The following is a 14,104-nucleotide window of genomic DNA, read 5'->3' on the forward strand; positions in this document are numbered from 1 at the left end:
TCTGTGTTTTAGCCACCCAGCCTATGGTATTTTGCTGTAGCAGCCCAGTTGCAGTAAGACTTTCTCCAGCTGTTATGGCCAGAGTTGCTGGTTGCAAATGGCAGAAACGGACTCTGGCCACTGAAGCAGGAGGAAGGAATGTGCTGGAAGAATGTGAGGCCTCTAGTAGAACCCAGGAGAGGCTGGAAAGCCAGCAGGAATTTTGGGAAGCAGGGCAGAGAGGAAGCACAGCCACGTTCCTGAGACCGGATGCCACCCCAGCCCTGCACCACCACACAGCTGGACTCCGCAGCCACGGGACATGGTTGGCATCGTCCAAGAAGCCCATGGCCATGAATGACAGCTGCACCCCTGACTGACCAGACAGTCAGGGGTACTGGTGCTGGACATCATGGCCAGGGACACTGCCACTGCTACCAGTCTGTGGCCAGAGGGCACCGTTGTCCCATCAGTGGCTCTGCAGCCACAGCACCTGCCACCAGACTCTGCACCTGCCACTCACCACCTAGTGAACTTGAACCTTCACATGATTTCCTGGTGTCAGTATCCTCTTCTTGCCTCGTTATGATGCCAGGGTATGAGGCTGTGGCTGAGGGTCTCTGAAAATGACCCTGGCTTCATACACATAGGGATGCTCAGGACCAGGGCCAACTGCTTAATCCAGACCCGCGTGGCTGGAGAAAAACACATACCACCTGCCCATGGCAGACACTGCACCCCATGTCCACCCACCCCACTCACTCACTCACATTTCACAGCACCCCACAGGTAGGTGGGGCTGCAGGAAGGAGGCCTGGCCAGAGGAATGTGGGCAGAAGGGATGAGCACCACTCCCAGACCCATCCCAGGGTGCCCGGCAGGAGCTCCCACATACGTCACACGGTATGGGAAGGTGTCATAGGCTGAATCATGACCCCCAAACTCATGGGTTGAAGCCCTCACTTCCATATGGCTATCTTTGGAGACAGAAGTCAAGTAAGGCTAAATGAGGTCATGAGGGTGAGGTCCTGATACCACAGGACTTTGGCCTTACAAGTAAAGGGGGAGATATAGCCATCTCTCCTTTCTCGGGTGTACATGGACAAGGGCCCTGGAAGGACATGAGAAGACAGCTGTCTCCAGTCTGGAGGGAAGGCCTCACCAGAAACCAGCCCTGCTGGACCTTGATCTTGGACTTCAGCCTCCAGAATAGTGGGAAAATCAATTTCACCCCCCAGTGGGGCAGCCTTAGCCAATAGAGAATGGGGTGACCATTTGAAAAGATGGCTGTGATAATGCCCCCTCTTCCCACAGCCCTGGAAATGAGGCCATATCCCCCTCCCACTGAGACCGAGTCTGCCTCTCTGCCTGGAATCTGGCTGGCTCTGACAAGCGAAGCACAATCAGGGGTTCACAGCCACTCTGCTCTGGAGCCCGGCCTCCACCCTGTGAACAAGCCCAGGCCAGCCCGCTGGATGAGGAAGTACACGTGGCCCCGGCCGACAGCCAGTTGGGCCCCCAGGAGGAGAACAGCCCAAGGCCCACCAATGCCTCCAGTGATGGAAGGAGCCAGCCTGGCCCGGAAGAACCAGCCAGCCAAGTGCAGACCAAGGTGCCAACCCACGGAACGGTGAGCTCAGTGCATGGCTGTCGGGCTTCAGGGTCAGCTGTGACACAAAGTGTTCTGATGTAGTGTCAGGGGTGGACCCCAAGTGTCATGGGACATGGGGAGCTCCGGACACAAGGAGGCTGGATCCCATCATCACCAGGAAGGGCACCAGCCACCTCCCAGCCAGGCGAGAAGTCTCAGGGACAGCAGGCAGGGTGGGAGGAAGGAAGAAACCTACGTCAGCACCAGCGTCATGGGGACCCCACAGCACGTCACAGAGATGGAGGGAGAAAAGGTATTTAGGAAAGAACCACCGGTGCAAGTAGGCTCTCCACAGCAGCCCCGGAGGCCCGAGGCAGTGGTCTCTGGCAGAATGTGGGGACGCTGGCACGTCTGGCCGTCAGCAACTCTGTGCACAGCCCACTGTGAAAGCTCAGATCATCCAAAAAAGTGCAACTTCCCAGGACCAGCCCCAGAAGACACAGAATTCTCGTCGAGTCCGATGACTATTCAGGAACCCACCCAGTTGTTAAATGCCATCCTAGAAAGAAAACACCAGGTCCAGGGAATTTTATAGAGGGTTCTACTGAACTTGCAAAGACAGGTCATCCCAGCGTAATAGAGTCCTCTAGGGAATAGTAGGGATACTCTTGAACTCATTCACAGAGTGCAAGAAAGGCCAACCTCACTCAGAAACATAAATGTAAAACCCTGAACAAAACACAAGCAGATCCTAAAAAGCTTGTACAAAGTGAGAGAGTGTGGGTCAGCCAGGGGCCCAACAGGGACTTAATATCAGGACAATTCAGAGAGGTGGTCTTGGAGCGGAGCCCCTGGGGATAAGATGGGGCCCCCAGGCTGGGCAGGAGGAGTGGTTACACCTCTAGGCCCGAGGGAGAGGTCACTGAACCCCGAAGGACAGGGTCTTTCCCATCGTGGGAGGAACGGTGACCTCAGGGAAGGGACCTGGGAGCCAGAACACAGCAGCTCAGACTGGAGCGTATCCTGGAGACCAAGGGCTGAGACCCAGATGTGGGCAGGGTGGACTCCTCAGACTGACAACCACCTGTCCCAGGCCTCTGCCCTTGGCTTGCCGATGGCCATGTTCCCCTGCAGCCCTGCCACGTGCCGTGCCTGTCTGTGTCCACATTTCCCCTCCTTCTAGGGACACAGTCCTAGTGGATCAGGGCACCCAAGCGACCTCGTCTCCACTTGATCACCTCCGTAACGCTTCTCCCTCCAAATAAGATCACATTCTCAGGTCCTGGGAGTTAGGACTTGAACATTTGAATTTTAGGAGGACACAGTTTCACCTATTCCAGGGAGATGACCCCAAACAGAGAGAGCCAGGGAAACCAGTATCCCAGTTGTACCTCCTCCCTTCTCTGACCTGCTGCGGAGGGTCCCCGATGTCCTAAAGAACCCAAGGGCACAGGGGCCCTTTGATGCTGTCCGTGGAGATCAGCCTCCTGGGGAGAGCTCAGGGTGGAGAAGGCAGAGATAAACCCAGAGGCAGAAGGCAGATGCCGGGCTCGCTCCAGGCATGAAGGTGGGCTTGGCGCCAGGCAGCCACCCCTTTACCAGCCCCACAGCCACGGGGGAGCAGGCCCAGCGGTCAGGGTGGGGCTGCCGGGAGCCACTCTGTCCTGGCGCTCCCGTGGCAGTGGCACCAACCCCGGGTGGCCCCAGAGGCCCTCAGCCAGCTCCAGGGCACGGGGACTGCCCACCGAGGTCACCCTGCACACCTGCCTCACCTGCCTGTCCTCCCCAGAATGGGGCTCTGTCCCAGCAGAAGGGGAGCCTCCACCCAGAGCTTAGTGCAAGAACCCCAGGGAGGGGGCTCCGGGTGGTCGTCCTCTCCTGCACAGGGAACAGATGCAGCCGGCAGTCCCATGTCAGCGAGCGGCGGAGCGCCAGACTCCCCCTGGCAGGGGACAGAGCTGCCCTCGCTCCAGCTCTATAGGGCGGTTTCCGGACATAGTCGGGCTGAGGCGGGCTGAGAGCTGAGGCACGGGCAAAGCCCATGTTCCCTGTGCCATGTGCGTGTGTGCCAATGGAGAATGACCAGGAGGGGACCCCGCTAGACTGGCCTCGTGGGACGGCCTCCAGGAGTGGCCTGAACCCCGCCAGGTGAAGGGGGGAGGGGCGGTATGGGAGAGAACATTCCAGAAGCAGTGGGAACAGTATGAGCAAGGGCTCTGGTCGGTTGCATGGACAGGAGGCCAGAATGGCCAGAACACTGAGGGGGCAGAGCGGGACAGAAGAGGGGCTGGAGGCAGGTGGGGTCCGACTGCAGGGATTGGTGGAGGCTCCGAGGTGGGGGGACAGTGACATAGAGAAAGACTTGGCCTGTCACCTCAGAGAGATGGGGCTGTGGAGAGGACAGGAGAGAAGGAGGCCTTGGGGTGGAGGAGGAGCAGGAAGGTGGGTGGAGACTGTGCAGAGGACCCCCACCCTCCAGGCAGCTGTTGGAGGAGGGTCCCCTTCCTAGAATGGGATGGGTGGGTGTGGGTCTGGATGCACTGAATGTGGGGCCGTCTCTGGCCTCTCCCTGAGACCAGCCTCCCAGCTCCCCAAGGTGCCCACTGCTGGGCACGGGGAGCTATCTACGGCACCTCTCTGCCCGCTCGCACACGCCCAGGCCTCTCTTCCTGGCTGCACAAGTCCACCCTGCTGAAGCCCCATCAGGGCTCCCTGGGGCATACCCAGTACCTCACGCAGCGCCCCCCACCCCCAACCTCCATCCCTGCCTTCTCTGGCATCCAGCCAGAGTTCCTTATTTGGATTCATTAAGCCACACCCTGCTGCCCTAGGGCCTTTGCAGCTGCTGCTCCCTGTGCCCACTCCTGGGCTCTCGAAGGCATCTAGGACTCCACCCCCCAGGTGTGCTGGGCAGCTGGCTGCAGCAGCATGGCTCTGGGACATACATGCCAGTAGTGACCACTGCCCTCGACTCCCCGGACACCTGGGCCTGCTGGTTTCTTTGAGAGGGACTCTCTGGCCTTCTTCTAGGAAGCCATGCTGAGTCAGGGTGCCTTCCCGAAGCAAGACGAGGGCCCATAGCTCTTTCCAAACAACCTGCTTAAGTCCTCATGGTCCATGCGCTGCTGGACTCCGACCCTGCCAGGGTGCCTGGGCTCCAGCCCCAGCTGCCCACGGTGGGGGTGAGGGGCCTAGGGGAGTAGGTTCACCACAGCTGGGGCTCTGGAGAGAGTCCAGACTAGGTGCCCTGCCCTGACCCCTGAGCCTTGGGGCCAGAGCCTCCCTATGGGGGTGCAGGCTGCCTTCTCCACTGAGAAAGGGAAGGTGGGGAACTGGCCATGGCACCCCTGGCCACACCATCTACAAATGTGGGCCAGGGGCCTTGTGGGTAGCAGGGGGCAGGCACAGAGGCTTGGGGCCCTGTGGACCGGGTTCTGGCAGGTGGTGGGGGTGGGAGGAGTGGGTACAGAGGTTGGGGCTGAGTCAACTGGGTTCTTGGAAGCATCTTTATTATTAGGAGTCTAGGAATAGTGGGGAGGCAGAGGCAGGATGCCCCACTCAAGGATGGGTGCTGTCTCAGGAGGGATCCGAAGGGCGTTTAGAGGGCCATATCCGGTCTTTGATCCAGTCCACGTACTTGGCTACACGGGTATAGACGCCAGGTTTGTTAAGCCTCCCACAGCCGTCACCCCAACTGATGATGCCGTATAGGTAGGCCACGCCGTTCTTCTCACAGGCCAGGGGCCCGCCTGAGTCCCCCTGCGGCAGGGCTGCTGGTCAGAGCCAGGCGCTGGCTCAGCTCCCCCATAGCCCAGGAATACTCCACCACCCACTGCTGCTCTGCCTCCCTCACCCTGGCCCTGAAAATGTCCCCAGAAGGGTCTCAGTGCACTCCCCTCACCATGAGGACTCCCCAGGAACTCCCAAGGCAGACTTCCTGACAGCCTGGGGGAGGGGGACAGATGACCAAGGTATTGCCGAGGAAAGGAGCTACCCCACTTTTTCCCCTGCCTCCTAGACACCAGCGTCTGACCATTCACTCCAGTTCCTAAAGCTATGCCGTGGATTCCTCTCAGCTCCATGACCAGGAATGTGCTCCTCAATCTGGCTCCCCAAGCCACCCACTGGCACATACCCTACGTGGACCAGGTGGTCCTCATGTCCCAGGCTAATCTCCCCAGCTGCCAGGCAAACTCCTATTCACCCCTCAAAATAAATGCAAATGCCCCCTCCTCCAGAAAGCCATCCCTGACTCCCCACCCCCCCACAAAGTGTTTGTTGTATCATGTAGTCCAGTGTCAAACCCCCTTGCCACTTCTGAGTTGTGTGACCTTGGAAGAGTGACAGGACCTCGCTGGGCCCCAGTCTTCCCATCATGTGAGAGGGAGTCCTCTCCTCTGCCAGGGGAGTTTGGTGGCAGTGGCCAGGATGGCCTCTGGAATATGTGGGTGCCCATCCTTGGGGTGTAGACCACCGACTGGCAGGGGCACTCCCTGCCCTGGCTCCCTGGCTGACCCTGAGGGTCACAATCCCTCGTAGCCCTGAGCCCCCAGAAGGTGGGGGGCAGGTGGTCTTGAGACCTGGGACAGCCCTGGCTTACCTGGCAGGCATCAGACTTGCAGTCGAAGTAACCTGCACACAGCATGTTGGGGCTAATGTCTGCTCCGTACACCTCAGGGCTGCTGCACTTGTGGTCTGCGACCAGGGGGACCAGCGCCTCCCGCAGGGAGCTGGAGTAGCCACTCACATCTGCAGACAAGGTGCTCTCAGGCTGGGCAAGGCTCCCCGTGACCACGGCCCTGGGCCCGGCACCCCCACCAGACTCACTCTCATCCTGGTGGCCCCAGCCCGCAATTTGGCACTTGTGCCCAGCGGGGAAGGGGCTGCTGGGCTCAGGCAGGCAGATGGGCTGGACAAACTGGGAGCGGATGGCACAGCGGTCCCCCTTCTTCTTCAGCCGGATCAAGACTGGGCAAGAGAGAGAGCAGAGGTCAGCCCGGGGCATGGGGATCCCTGCTGGACAGAGAGTGGCCGCCAGGGACAGAGGGGCTGTGGCCACTGGCATCTGTGGCCTGGGAGACCCAGGTCGGAGCAGGACTGGCCAGCCAGGTCTTCCTCACAGGGTGCCACTCAGCCTTACCAGGTTCCCTTGCTGCCCTGCACTACTCTCCTCCCCTCCCCTCCCCCACCCCTCTATCTCTCCTTTCCTGCTCCTCCCCTCCCCTCCCCTCCCCTCTCCCACCCCTTCCCTTCTCCCCTCCTCCTGCCCCTTCCCTCCCTTCCCCTCTCCCTCACCCCTCTATCTCTCCTTCCCCATCCCTCCCCTCCCCTCTCTGCCTGGTGCCTACCCACCCCACACACAGACACACAGCCTCTCTCCTGGCTCCGGCCTGGAGTGTGCAAAGTGCACACACATCCCTGGCCCTGTGGCACCCCAACATGTCTAAGCCTTACCCAGGTCATGGTCACTGGGGTTGAACACTGAGTACATGGGGTACGGGATATACTTCTCGATGCCAAACGTCTGTGTTACATCCGTTGTTTGGTTGAAGAAGTGTTGGCCTAGGACCACTAAGACACTTTCCCTGCGGGGGCTGTGCAGGGAGGCTGGTGGAGGCAGGACTGGGCCCGCTCCTCAGGCCCCCCACCTCAAGTCTTCCCCAGCCCCACCCCCAGGTCCCACCCTCAGACTCCTCCCCTCGCCCCCCACTTTCCTCGCGGTGGCTCTAGCTTCTCGGAGATAGGAGATAGCCCCAGGAGGGCAAGGCTGCAAGGCTGCGCAGGCCCCCTGCAGCCCTGGAGAGAGGCCTGGGCAGGGGGCAGGGAGTGGTGGGCTATGGCCCCATGCACAGTCCTGGCCAGTGCCATCTCTAATGCACCCCTTTAGTCACCTCTGGGGGCCTCATGCAGGTGGGGTCCTGGCTGATTGGGGCCTGAGTGGGTGGAGACCCTAGCCCTGCCTGGCGGGCCTGACCCAGCAACTATGTAGCCCGGTCCCCCACAGACAGCCCCTCATGCCTGCTGGGCACAAGACCTGGGCCGCCCCGGCCCCCATCCCCACCCTGGGTCTCAACAGAAGCCCACCCTGGCTTGGCCCCCCTTCCCTGGATTCCAGCTCCAGGCCACAGTGGGACCTCCCAGGCCTGAGGGCCTTCTGGAGAATGGGCTGCTACCCCCATGGGCACCAGCCAGCTCAGCACACAGTGGATTTGGTGCCTGGCCTCTGGACATAGTGAGCAGCCCAAAGCCAGGCCCAGAGCTGGCAACTCGTGGGTCTCGCTCAGGTGGCTCTCAGGCGGACGGCCAGCACACTCCAGGGACAGGGGGAGGACCCGGCTGGCTGAAAGGCTGCCTGAGTGTGGGGCAGGGCAGGGCGCCCCATGCCCCTTCTGGGGGGCCACCTGGGAGTCCACCTGTTCACCTCCAGCACCCCTGCCTGACCCCCCAGCCCCGCCCTGGACGTGAGGACTGGGTGCCTGCCCCCTCCCCCAGCCTCTTAAGCCCCCACCCATCTCTGTACTGGGGAGGCCTCAAAGGTCCCATTTCCCAGGCCCCGTGGGGAGCCTGCTACAGGTCTTGGCTCCGCACAGGGCAGGCCTGGTACCCACTGCCCCCACCCATGCTGTGGTCCCTGGGTGACCAACAGAGGCTCAAGGCCAGACTCTCACGCTGCCAAAACCCCAGCCTCTGATCCCTGGGATGCCACTGTCAGGCCCATCTTCTCCCACTGGACCCCAGACAGGGAACCCTGTGCCCATCACAGTGGAGGAGGGGCTGGCCTTCTGGGTGCGTGGTGGTGGGCCTTGCATCCCGGACTCGCACTCCCTTAGCTACCAGACCAGGCCTGACTTCCCACAGAAAGCTCAGCTTGCTGAGTGGGCAGGGCCTGCTTAGGGGGAGGAGGGGACACCCCCACCTGGGCAGTCTGGGGTCTGGAAGGGGTGGGATCTTCTCAGACGAGGTCCTGCCCATCACCCTTCCCTATGGCTCCTCTGAGAGCCCCCCTGCCCCGCCCCAGAGCAGGACTGGTGGGCTCCTGGGGCAGGGATTGGAAGGTGACCTGGGGCAGGTGTGGGGCTGGTCTCTGCTGCTTCCAGGCCCAGCGCCAGGCTGAACACTGAGCCCCTCCATGGTCAGTGGGGCGACAGGAAAATGAGGGACCAAGGATGAGGGTTATATGGGTAGGTGGGGACATGCAGGGACACAGGTGATAGCCGGCTTGTAGAGTGTGAGGACAGGCAGATTGGGTGGGTGGGAGGATGGTGATGGGGGGTGGGTGGGGCATGGGTGAGCAGTTAGGGGGGAGGCAGAGGGTGTCAGGGGACAGACACAGAGATGTGGAGTGGATGGTGGGTGTATGGCCAGGTGGGCGGGAGGAGGTGGGAGGCAGACCAGTGGATGGGTTGAACCATGCCGTGGAGGTGGTAGGGAGAGCCCCTCACCTATTGGAGAAGCAGTGCGCTGCGGACACCACCCAGCAGGTGTGGACAAGACTCCCTGCACAGAAGCTGTCTCCGATATAGATGGCGGCCAGCCAGGGGTGGGAGCCAGGCAGAGAAGATGAACCTCCGATGATGCGTGGCCGTAGGAAGGTCCTTTTCTTGTGCCTCTTGCCACAGGTCTGGCGCCCCACTGGGGCAGGCTCAGCCTGGCTCAGCAGGACCGCAGTGGTCAGAGATGGAATTCTGGCCAGGGATTCTGGGAGCACAAGTCACTGGGTCAACCTCCAGGGCCCCTTCTGCACACCCCCATCCAGAAGGGGCCCTGGCTGCCATCCTCAAGCCCCCAGGCGGTTCACCCGGCTTCCGCCCCACCCCAGGCAGCTCCTCTGGCAAAGGACCCAGGGCTCGGCCCCAGCTCTGCCCTCACAGGCACACGGTCTACTCTGAGCCCGGTTCCTCTTCTGTGGAGAACGAGACCCAATCAATCACAAGGCTTTGTGGGAACCCAGGTGGTGTGGCATACCTGGCAGATGTTCCTGTCCCTCTCAGCAGCCTGGGACCTCAGAGTTCCGGCTGGTCAGGTGGCCCGGGGACACCAGGGCCAGAGGGCTGGCTGGCCTCGTGGAGCTGGCCACTCACAGGGTCCAACTCCAAGGGTACCTGCTGGACCTCCCACCCCCATTACTCACCCCTAACCAGTACTTTCCTGCCTCTGGGAACCATCAGGCTGTGCTCAGGCTGGGTGGGAGCCCCCCAGAAGACGTGGTGACTGGCTAGCCTGCTCTGACCCCTGGTGCCAAGGCATTGCATGCCCTTGCATTAGCCCTGCCTCAGTGAGCCTGTTTCCTCATCTTTCAGATGGAGCAGTGGTCCTCCAAAGAGGGGAGGCCAGGCATGGATGGAGCAGGGAGGGCCCAGGGAGAAGTGCAGGGACCCCCATGGGAGTGGGGACAGCGCAGTCCCCTGCTGCACACTTTGCGCACCGCAGGCCGCCAGGCGGCAGTACTCCCAGGAGAGCGCACTGTCCTTGACCACGTAGCACCAGGGCCTCTCGTCCTTGTCAGGGTTCCTGGAGCGCAGGGAGAGGAAGGTGGGCCGGGGTGGGGGGAAGGGAACCCAGAACCCAGCGGGGCGGCACTCCTGATACGCCCCCCTCCCCAGCAGCGTTTCATTCGTTTTGCTGCAGATGGACATAGTGGCCTTGACCTCTGGCCCCAGGACAGACCCTGCCCACCCTGGGTGAGGCGGCCTGGGGTAGGCCCGGCCAGTGCTGACCGGCAGTAGGCGTGGGGGCCCAGGCCGAGCAGGGCCGCGGCGCCCACCGAATCCACGTGCAGCTCCTGGTAGAGCAGGTCAGAGTTCCAGGCCAGACAGCTGAGCCCCGAGGCCGCCGTGCTGGCCACGCCTCGATACTCGGTGCCATTCCCCACGAAGCAGCGCTGGCTGGGCACTGTGGGCAGCGTGGTGCGCAGTGAGGCTGCGTCCAACACTGCGTCCACCTTGACACCGGCCCCAGGGCACAGGGCCCAGAGGCTGACCCACTCACCAATGTTGCAGAGTCGCCCAGCATGGCCCGGCGGGCAGGAGCACACGGTGGTCCCAGTGGCCACGATCAGGTGGCAGGTGCCCCCGTTCAGGCACGGACTGCTCAGGCAAGCTGGGGAGAGGGCTCAGAAGCTAGGCCTCAGGCTTTGAGGGTGTCAGCCATAGGAGAGTGGGGTCGGGGCCTTTCAACCTGCTGCCTGTGGCTGGGGGACCCCAGGAAGCCCTCCCCTGGCCATGGCCTACCTGTGTGGCGGGTGCCCTCGCAGCGGATCTGGCCCCCAGCACACTCACACTGTTCCACTTGGCCCTGGCTCACTCGGGCCCAGCGATCGCCTGCCTCCAGGTGCTCATAGCGTGTCTCATCAAAGCATTTTTCTGGGGGTCACAAGTGCCCTGTGTACCGCTGCACTGGGGCAGGTGTCTCCTGTGCCCGTTCCCAGGCCCTAGCCCGGCCCCAGGAGCCCCAGCCGCCCTGCTCACCTGTGTCGCAGTTCCTGCCTGTGAAGGCCATGGGGCAGGTGCAGTGGTAGGACCCGGGGTCCTGGGTGTGGGAGCATGAGCCCCCGTTGAGGCAGGGGCTGGAGGCACAGGAGTCCAGGGCAGCTGGGGATATCCAGGAGGGGGCAGGTGTGAGGGAGCCCGGCCCACCGGCATGTCTCCCCCAAGCCCTGTCTGCCTGTCGAGGCCCTGCGGAGCCTCCATCGGACCTGCTGCCTTCAAGCTGCCCCTTCTGGGTTCCTTGCGGTGCATGTGTCCTAGGGAGGGGTACAGGCCTTCCTTCTCCTCCCAGCACCCCCTGCCCAGCACTCAGACCCTGGGCAAGCAGGCCTCTGGCTTGGTACCAGACACCCCGGAAGCCCTGTCCCCATCGGGGAGCACGGTTCCCTCCTGTGTTCCCTGGGACCCTCAGTAGGTAGAGCTGAGCTGTCCATACCTCACTCTGCGGGCCCTCATCTCTGTCCAGGGCTCTTCCCATGCAGCCACAGGGCCCAGCCTGACCACCAGGGGGCGCCTTGGCCCCAGCAATGACCCAGGCAGCCCTGTGGCTCCAGGAGAGGGCAGGGTCCTGCCTGGGAGGGGGCCCCCAGGGCTGCAGTGTGTAGGGTCAACCCCAAAGTCCCCTCCTGCACTCCAAGCAGGGACCCCTGTCCCCTTGGCTCCCACTCTCATAAGTGCTCCCTTAGACTCGCTCCTGCCCCAGGCCCAGCTGGCTCCTAGCCTGGGCTCAATGCCCCCCAGCCCACACCCCTCCCCCATCCAGCACATCCCCCCCCTCCCCTGGGCACCCACCTGGGCCCTCCCTGGACACCGGAGCCTGCACACAGTAGCCCCAGGCCCTGTCGCGGTCATAGTTGTGAGTGGTGGCACACCTGGGGGTGATGAATCAGGTGGGGCCCAGACCAGAGACCTGCCCACCCGGCCCGACTCTCGCAGGGCACCTCGACTGCTGATGGCTCTGGAGCTCTGCCCTCGTCACGCCCACCCCCACATTCCCTGTCGTATACCAGGCTCAGGCTGGAGTAGGGAGGGCAGAGGGCAGGAGGGTCTCCAGGGTGGACAAGGGACCGTGGGGACCTGGAGGAGGGGAGGCCGATGGGCTGTGCTTGCGGGCCTTGCCCCAGCCCGGGACCCACCACTTCCTGTGGGCGCTTCCTTCTGAAGTGCAGGCGTGGAGCATGCGGCCGCCATAGCGGAAGGGGAACCTGCAGGGCTGCCCATCCACTGTGAGCACTGCAGGAGGGGTGAGAAGGGTCAAGGGGCTCCCGTGCTGGGCACCTCTTGACCCCACATCGCACACCCCGCTCCCCAGCAGCCGCCTGCGTTCCTCCCCACCCACCCATCCAGGTGTAGCCCACCGCCTCCAGGAAGCTCTCCTGACCCACCTGGGTCCCCAGGGCTGCTGCTGGAGGGAGCTGCCCTGGGCGGGGGGGTGAGCCCCCTACCACGGGGTCCCTGTGCCTCTGGAGCACTCGTGGCTGGGGTCACAGGGGTCACCGAGGTTACAGGGATCATGGGGGTCCCAGGGGTCACTGTGGCGTTAGGTTCTGGGGGTTCTGTGAGGTTCTAGGAGGAGCCAAGAGGACTGTGATGGTGTCAGGGTGGGACGCCCCCCCCCCCCCCTCATGCTCAGGCCCCGCTGGCTGGGCTGGTCACAGTCCCCAGCCTCAGTTTCCATACCGGAGCCCGTAGGTCTTAGAGTGGAAACCCAGGGGCCTCTAGCCACTGGCTGTCCCAAGGCCTCTGCCGAGCCCACAGGGTTAGATAGGTTGGGCTGCGTGTCTGCCCAGACTGGGGCACCCCTGCCTTCTAGCTCAAATCCTGGTGATCTGTTCTTAGGGTGGACGAGAGCAGCTGAGGCCCTCAGAGGTCCCCCCGCCACCCAAACAATGGGACTCAAGAGCGGCCCAAAGGGAGGGGAGTGGCCCTCATGCCCCCGAGTGGGGGCCCAGGTCAGACCCCCAAGCCTCTTGTCCCCCAGGCCAGCACAGCACCCACCTCACCCACCAAAGGCCAGGAAGCCAGCTTTCACCATGTTGGGTCCCCCTCCTACTCCACAGCCTTCCCTGGCCCCGGGCCCCCACCCCAGAGTGGGCACAGGGAGCCCATGGTCACAGCGCCATGGGGTCAGTGCTCACCCCACCAGCCTGGGGCTGAGCCCCGTGAGGCACCAGCAGCAGCAGCAGGAGCAGGAGCAGGGCCATTCCCGGCAGGGGGCAAAGGCTGGGACCCCAGGCCCAGCGCCCCATGGCTCCTCCTGGGCTGGCGTGAGGGGGCAGCAGGAGGCCAGAACAGCCACTAGGGCAGGGGGAGGTCAAGGCCTCCTGGAAATGATTAACTCTGGCCGCCTCCAGTGCCGGGCCCACATGTCCCCCATGTCTGCTGCCCAGCTCACCCCGCCTGGTCCAGGTGTCTCCCTCTGGCATCAGCCACACGGGCCTTGGACCTGACAACATCCTCAGGTCTCAGCTTAGAAGCCATCTCCAGGAAGTCTCCCAGGACACACAGCCAGCGGGGGCTTGGACTCCTGGCCCCAGCTTCTGGCCCCCACCTCTCCACAGGGCTGGCCACTATCTCTCTGTGAACTATTGGTAACCCGAGTGGCTAAGAATACTGAGCCTCCTAGGCCTGGAAGGTGGGTGCTAGCCCCATAGCCAGAAAAGGCCAGGCACAGCGGAGGGTGTGCTTTCCCTGCTGCTCCCAGGATAAGCCTGGGGTGGGCACCCTCATGGGCGTACAGCTGGGGAGGTGGGCAGCACCAGAGCTGCCAGTCCACCTGCCCTAAGTCAGCAGGTTGCCCAGGAATGTCCCCTCCCCCCTGGGAGGACTCCCTTGGGCATCTCCTCCAGGAAGCCTCCCCCCCCGGACCCCCTCAGCCCTGGGTATACCCCCTCACAGCTTGGACAACCTCTGTCCAGGGCTGCCCACACTCCACCCTGAGCCCTGGCCGGGACCCGCTGTCTCTGGGTAGCTCTGGTCCCCAGAAAAGCCCCAGCCAGGCACCCAGGCACCCAGGCACCCAGGCACCCAGGCCCACCAAGGGCCACAG

General features: G+C 62.9%; 1 protein-coding gene across 1 annotated transcript; it reads right to left on the reverse strand.

The window, feature by feature from the left end:
* Positions 1-5,067: 5,067 nt before the first annotated feature.
* HGFAC (HGF activator) lies at positions 5,068-13,319 on the reverse strand. The gene is made up of 14 exons (NM_001031815.2): positions 13,194-13,319; positions 12,441-12,621; positions 12,192-12,288; positions 11,848-11,927; positions 11,038-11,160; positions 10,801-10,932; positions 10,559-10,669; positions 10,288-10,462; positions 9,996-10,081; positions 9,013-9,268; positions 7,025-7,164; positions 6,398-6,538; positions 6,171-6,319; positions 5,068-5,329 (listed from the first exon to the last, which is right to left on the reverse strand). The coding sequence occupies exons 1-14, from the start codon at positions 13,302-13,304 to the stop codon at positions 5,147-5,149; spliced, it is 1,965 nt and encodes a 654-aa protein (NP_001026985.1). The 5' UTR covers positions 13,305-13,319; the 3' UTR covers positions 5,068-5,146.
* Positions 13,320-14,104: the final 785 nt, after the last annotated feature.

Source organism: Canis lupus, chromosome 3, assembly GCF_011100685.1.
Source record: "Canis lupus familiaris isolate Mischka breed German Shepherd chromosome 3, alternate assembly UU_Cfam_GSD_1.0, whole genome shotgun sequence".
NCBI lineage: Eukaryota > Metazoa > Chordata > Mammalia > Carnivora > Canidae > Canis > Canis lupus.

What these genes read in the sequence shown, in the direction of transcription:
- HGFAC (NM_001031815.2), bottom strand. Translation starts at nt 13,304, where the DNA reads ATGGGGCGCTGGGCCTGGGGTCCCAGCCTTTGCCCCCTGCCGGGAATG. An exon ending in CTCAGCCCCAGGCTGGTGGG is followed by an intron (nt 12,622 to 13,193) that starts GTGAGCACTGAC and finishes GGCTCCTCCTAG; the next exon opens with AACCTCACAGAACCCCCAGA. An exon ending in GCGCACTGCTTCTCCAATAG is followed by an intron (nt 7,165 to 9,012) that starts GTGAGGGGCTCT and finishes CTCCCTGCACAG; the next exon opens with CCCCCGCAGGGAAAGTGTCT.